Source organism: Phanerochaete carnosa (genome assembly GCF_000300595.1).
Source record: "Phanerochaete carnosa HHB-10118-sp unplaced genomic scaffold PHACAscaffold_3, whole genome shotgun sequence".
NCBI lineage: Eukaryota > Fungi > Basidiomycota > Agaricomycetes > Polyporales > Phanerochaetaceae > Phanerochaete > Phanerochaete carnosa.
Window position 1 is genome coordinate 3,482,718 of NW_006767630.1, and position 6,394 is coordinate 3,489,111.

Sequence of the window (6,394 nt, forward strand, 5' to 3'; positions counted from 1 at the left end):
CTTTAATCCCCATCTCATACCGTGCATCAAAGTCGCCTTCCTTGTCATCCTCCTGCACCTTCGCCCTCTCATACTTCTGAAGAACGCGGTCGACCGCTGCCCTACTCTCCTCGTCATCCTCGTCTTCCCACGCGTCGTCGTCGTCTTCGTCGTTATCGTCGGACTTAGGCGGGCTGTCGCCGTTCACCGGTACAAGTTCCTCGAGTTCGCCAGGAAAGCGCCACGTGACCAGGTTCTGGTCGTACTCATCGTACTCGTCCCACGTAACAGAGAGATGGAGCTCGTCCGCGAGCTTATTGATAAACGCGCGATCTTTGGCGGGGAACATATTCGGCATGGTCAGCCGTGACTTGCGCTGGTGCGCTATCGAGCCCGGCGCACGGTGATCGACGATGAAGGCCTTGACCTGGTCGAAAATCTTACGCTGAGAGGCGCTCAGAGCTACGAGCAGCCCGGTCAGCTCACCACAGGTATGATTCAAAATCGGAGAACACACCTAGTTTCTGTTGGCGCTTCTTGGCCGTCTCAATCTCCTTCATATGTTTCGCCTGTTTACCCTTGTACCAGTTCAAATCGGCATACTCCTTCTCAAACACCTCACGCTCCCACTCCGCCATCTCGTCCAAAATAACCTGTAATCGCTTCGTGTTGATGGTCCCGCTCTCGTTGAGGTATCCATCTAGGTACAGATGGTCAGATGGTGATGGAGTGAAATAAGCGAATACTATACCGAGCGATGGGAGACACTTCTTATACACATCAAAGAGTTTCTCCAGACCGTTCTCGTGGATATGCAGGTCGGGCAGGTTGGGTAAAAAATCATTCCCGACAAAGACTGCGAGCAGGATGAAGTCGTCGATGACTCGTTCCAGACTGTACGGGAACGGCAGCATTGGCTCGATGTCATGAAACTCTAAGTCGAGGTATTCTCGCATAAGAGTTAGATGCAGGAGATAGAAGTTGATTGACTCGAGGCTGTAGCACCAGTCAGCCGTAGCACATGGATTCACCAGACTGATGCACACCTCTTATTGCTCTTGCTCTTTGAGGATGGACCGAACTTGACTTCTTCTCTCAGCAAGCAGAAGTGTGGATCGTGACTGAGCAGGCCAAGCATAATCAAGTCGGCGTCAAGACCGTATAGACAATGGCGGACGTTAGGGTCGTAGTCCGGCTGTGCTCTTGAGTGACGAATATACTCCATGATCTTATGCTCTCCTTCTCCTGGTACTTCGTGTCCCGACAGCACAACGGTGACATCACTCCAATTTGCGTCTTCCGTGATCTTCTTGTTCACGAAGTAGCGAAGCTGTTCGGATAGCTTTGCCATGAACGGTGTCCCTAATTGCGAGTTAGGTAGGAACAGCGACAGAGACGCTGTTGCGTACCTGGTGTAATACAGTTGCTGTCGAAGGCTTTCTCATCAGGCAGCTTCTCTCCCTTCCTCAACGCCTTCTCCCTGACCTCTTGCGCCTCCTTCGCCGTCCTGAAACGCCGGCTCCGCTGTTGATTCATCTTCGCCCGAGGAGCCACACCATCTATGGCCATGAAGAATAGTTTCTTCGGTTTGATCTTCCCAAATAGATGGTCTACATATGCAAATATTGCAGTGAATATCTGCTCTTCGGATAACCGAAAGTGTGCATCTTCGTCGTTGGGATGCGAGCCTAAACGGGGGATCAATTGGCAGAAGTAAAATTAATAAGACAGGGACGTACAGTTGTGAATGATTCCATTGAAGTCGATGTACAAGTTATCTAGTAGACTTTAGCACCATTGAGGAAATACTGGATCTATAACTGAACCCACCGAACTCCGGAATCTTGTTCTCCTGGATCAGCTGGGAGGTCAGAGGATACCGCTCTCTGTAAAATAAGATTAGATCACGTCTAACAACAGATGGGTTGATAACATACGAGATGTATCTGAAGAACTGGGCGGGGGATCAGAGGTCGTTCTGCCTCGTGGCTCCAGAATGAACTCGTACCTTCGGGATACCTATATGCACCAAAGCGTAAGGTTTTGCGCTGGGACATTCCACCAATCCACTCACCCATACTCCCGGCTGAGACGTAACAGAAATAAGAGGAGGTGAACTTGCAGACGCAAGCAGTCGAGCTGCAGACTTGCAAGTTGCTAGGCCGCGGCCTGGCAAAAGCGGGCTCGCTTAGCGCGCTGTTGCACGTGATTTCGGCTGCCTCCGAAAATCATCCTTCTGGCGCTTGCGAGGTACGCGTGTTCGACGTTCGTGCCTGCGACCGCCATCCATCTCTGAACATCGCGTATCTGCGGGGGGCCTGTTCTGCCGACCTCGCTTGATACTTATTCTGGAGTATCACGAGAATTACTTTGTTACTACCCAGATCATATCCTGTAGAATGCCTCTCTCGCTCTGCAAGCTTGTTTGACCAGCACCAGCCATCGACCACCACGATCAAGCTGTTATTCTACTGCCTTCAATTTACACATGTTTGTTGAACCATATACTGCGAGCATGTTCTATCATCGTCTCCGAGATCAACGGTTCCGGGTAAGATTAGCTCGGCTCTATCGAATACGGGATCGTGCTGATCGCCTCCGGGATCCAGATCTCGCCCTGTGTACCCTTGTCAGCTGTAACGAGCTGTCACGGTATCTCGATGGATGGATTCCCCGCTGAACAATTTAGTCAAAGACGGAGTTGCAAGGCATCGCGAACTTTTTTTTTCGACAACATGAGTCCATGGCCCTTGAAGCTTGAAGCTTAAAGTCTGAGTCTCAGCATACGCCGAGAGGAGACGGCGCGATCGTATCACTTGGGCCGATCCTTCATACACGAATCTGCGTAGATCCAACGGGTGCAGATAAGTAGGCTCAGTGATTATCATGTCTGCCGCGATGATGGTGTTCACCTCGCGCAATGCGCCTCTGACGCCTTTCCGCAGGTACACCGAAGACATGTATGGACAAATTCATCGGCCAACACTCTGCAAAACGATAGTTTCCCCGCTCGCGCTCGTAATCTGGAAGTTTGTAGGCAATTGTGTGCCCTCATGACGGTAAATCACGTGTGCTGTCGCCATTCCCATTTCCATTCACGCAACGCCCCCTCACACGCTGATAGTTATCGGATTGCTTATAAGTCGATGGACGACGCTGGGCGTACGACGTACTCTACCGTCTCTGAGCACCATGGCACCGGTCGCAACTACCGAAAAGAGCAACGGATCGTCCAACGGCGCTTCCGCCAAGTTCGTGGCTGCGAAAGTCTTCAACCCCTTCTATTCCCCGCCGGCTCCTGAAGGCGATGACAAGGACTACAAACTTGCACAATACAAGGTCAGCTACACCTGTCATGTCTGCGATGAACGCCTCGTGTTGATCTCGTATCGCGCCACAGCCTCGCTTCCCCGACATTAAATGGCCGCCCCTCGAGGAACAGGAAGTTGTCGAGCGTGCCCAATTTGCGGATCCAGAGAAAAAGGCATTGTTCTCAGCGGCAACCAAGGTCCAGCACCTGACACCTGCTATCGGAACGGAAATCCATGGGATCGATCTCAGGCAGTTGACGAGCCAACAGAAGGACGAGCTGTGCGTCGTAGAGTCATTAATTTCTGTCAAGCGCAGGATCTGATAGGGGCTAATCAGGGCCCTCCTCATTGCTGAGAGGGGTGTAGTGTGTGAGTGGCATCTCCGCGATACGGTCCGACTCTTGGGCGGGTCCTAACTGATTTTGCAGTCTTCCGCGACCAAGACATCAATATTCGTGAAATGCTAGAGCTCCACCGCCACTACGGTCCTCTCCACAAGCACGCCACTACGGGTATCCCTCGTGAACCTGGTCTGGAGGAGGTGCACGGTACGTGGGGCAATTTGGAAATTGCCAAGGGTCTCTCCCAATGCGGTCTAATTGGTGTCACCTACAGTGGTCTACAACGATGCTTCTCGCCGGCCTGATCCCTCTGCATTCTCCAAGATTGATCTGTGGCACTCCGATGTGACTTACGAAATTCAGCCACCTTCCTACACCGCACTCAAGGTCATCGAGGGGCCTCCCTACGGAGGCGACACCCTGTGGTCCTCGGGGTGCGCACTTTCTCCACCGGGGCCCGGTCCTCCGAAGTCCGCTGACTCGCGATGCTTCTCTAGCTACGCACTATACTCGTCCTTCAGCCCCTTCTTCCAAAAGTACCTCGAGTCCCTGTATGCCGTACACAGCGCTGTCGCACAAGCCGACGGCGCGCGTGCGGCAGGACAGACGGTCCGTCGCGAGCCCGTCGAGAACGTCCACCCTATCGTGCGTGTCAACCCCGCGACGGGCTGGAAGTCGATCTATGTCAACCCAGGCAAGCCGCTTGTCACATCTGTCTCGCTGGCGTCCACGTGAACTGACCGGCCTCCGCGCCGCGCCGCATCAGGTTTCACGCGCCGCATCGTCGGCGTGCCCAAGTCCGAGTCCGACGCGATCCTGAGCCTGCTCTTCCACCAGATGAGCGAAAACCCAGACTTCCAGGTGCGCTTCCGCTGGGAGCCGAACTCGATCGCCGTCTGGGACAACCGGGTGCGTGTGCCTTCGCTCTCTCTTTTTTTCTTCGCTTTGTTGGCGATGCCAAGGGTGCGGCGCTGATGGAGAGACGTGGGGTCCGGACAGGCCGTCACGCACTCGGCGACGTTCGACTTCTGGCCGCACATCCGGCACGCCCTGCGCGCCACGCCGCATGGCGAACGCCCGCTGTCCGTGGCCGACTACGAGGCGAAGACAGGCAAGGAGGCCAAGGACCGCCAGCTCGAGGTCTGGAAGCAGGCCGGCCTGCCGCTGCCGGAGACCGCAGAGCTCGGCAAGAACGCCCCTCGCGGATACAACGACTGAGATGGCGCCCTGTGGAAATGGAACGCGGACGCTGTTGGTGTATTTCTAGGCCGTGCGCTTGTTGTACGAATGCGATTCGGACGGGTGGAATAGAAAAATGTTTTTTTTTTTTTTTTGCTGCGAGCACATGCCACAGCCCGCCGCAGCTCTCCCTGTCATTTCGATAAGCGTATCATGTACGTGATTCCGGGCCCATGGACATTTATGTGTTCTTGCAAGACGGTTTCGCTTACGCCGAGAAACATGAGACTCCGGTGCGTCCTTCTCGCGACACAAGCTGAGCGCTGAGTCGACGGCTCAGTCGGGTAATAGGTTCGCCTGTAGATCATGGCCAGAAATGAGGTGGCGTCGGTGCTAGACGTTTCTCGCACACTTCTCGCAGGCTAGCGTGCGGCACACCGAGAGGCATCAGCTTCGCGCGCGTGGACGGTCCCACATTGAACAGCTGTTACGGCGGCGCAGAGGCAATGTCTGTGTCCAGGTCCCCTTAATGCCCCTCCCTGAGGCTCGTTCTGCATATGATCGGTGACAGGCAGCATCGAGCCGACGGCTTCATTACGAGAGAGAGAGGCGCAGCTCGATCGCGGTGCAGGTTCACGATGGCTTCCTGCGTGTGGCGGCAGGAAACGTCCGTTTACGTGCCCCGCCTCCTGTCCAGTTCCTGTCTCCCTCTTTTCCGTTTGCCAGACGCGACGGGAAAAAGATCGTTCGTGGCGGCCAGCCCCGCACCACGATGTACCCGCTGCGCCTCGTCCCCTGCCCTCACAAGGTGCCGTCATAGCCACCGTCGAGCCCCTTGGGGCTGCGGCTGCCGTAAACGCATTGAGAGAAGGCTGGCGTCCTCGGCGGCGGATCAGCACACAGGCTTCTGTCCATTGACGAAGATGCTCGCCAGAGCCCCCTTGCTCCGCCGGCGCCGCCGAAGGTTCGCGGTGGGCCAGTCAACAGGCACCGAAAGCTTGGTCTGGCACCGCGGACGCTTCCGCCCGGGCTGTTAGAATGCAATGCAGGAGCCTGGACCTTATACTTGCATTCAATTTGTCCATTGCGCCGCTTAAGGTAGTGTGAGTAAAGTGCGTGATGTGCCCGGGGTGCGTTGGCACAGAATTGGCAAGGTTCAACGGGGCACAGAGTCGGCGGGGAGCTCGAAGGTCCATAATAGATAGTGATAGCAGGAAAAGTCGGCCTAAAGGAGAAAGATTATTTGTATGCCCTCGGGGCAGATGGTCCAGTGGCCACTTGTGCTGTTGGCATCGCTCAATAGTGGCGGAAGAAGCATGCTGACAGCGGGCTTTTCAGCGATAGCTCCACAATTTCCGTGTCTAGCCAACTGACCTCGAACCCTCTCATAAGCACCGAGAGAGAGAGATCCTGCAGAAACTAGCAGCTCGGCTGACATTCGTGAGCATTGGAACTCATTTTCGGACAGAGTCTGCAGTAGCTTGGTACTTTGTTGTTGCGACGACTCCAAACCCCTGCAAAAAGACGCACGCCGACCGGGGCGGTCGTCGCGACTGCCATCTATTCTGTGCAAGGGCATCAGCG

General features: G+C 54.9%; 1 protein-coding gene across 1 annotated transcript; it reads left to right on the forward strand.

The window, feature by feature from the left end:
* Positions 1 to 2,307: 2,307 nt before the first annotated feature.
* On the forward strand, positions 2,308 to 4,964 carry PHACADRAFT_252967 (uncharacterized protein). The gene is made up of 9 exons (XM_007393794.1): positions 2,308 to 2,530; positions 2,589 to 3,318; positions 3,380 to 3,570; positions 3,628 to 3,659; positions 3,719 to 3,838; positions 3,906 to 4,065; positions 4,129 to 4,325; positions 4,398 to 4,540; positions 4,631 to 4,964. The coding sequence occupies exons 2-9, from the start codon at positions 3,172 to 3,174 to the stop codon at positions 4,847 to 4,849; spliced, it is 1,209 nt and encodes a 402-aa protein (XP_007393856.1). The 5' UTR covers positions 2,308 to 2,530; positions 2,589 to 3,171; the 3' UTR covers positions 4,850 to 4,964.
* The last annotated feature ends 1,430 nt before the right edge of the window (positions 4,965 to 6,394 follow it).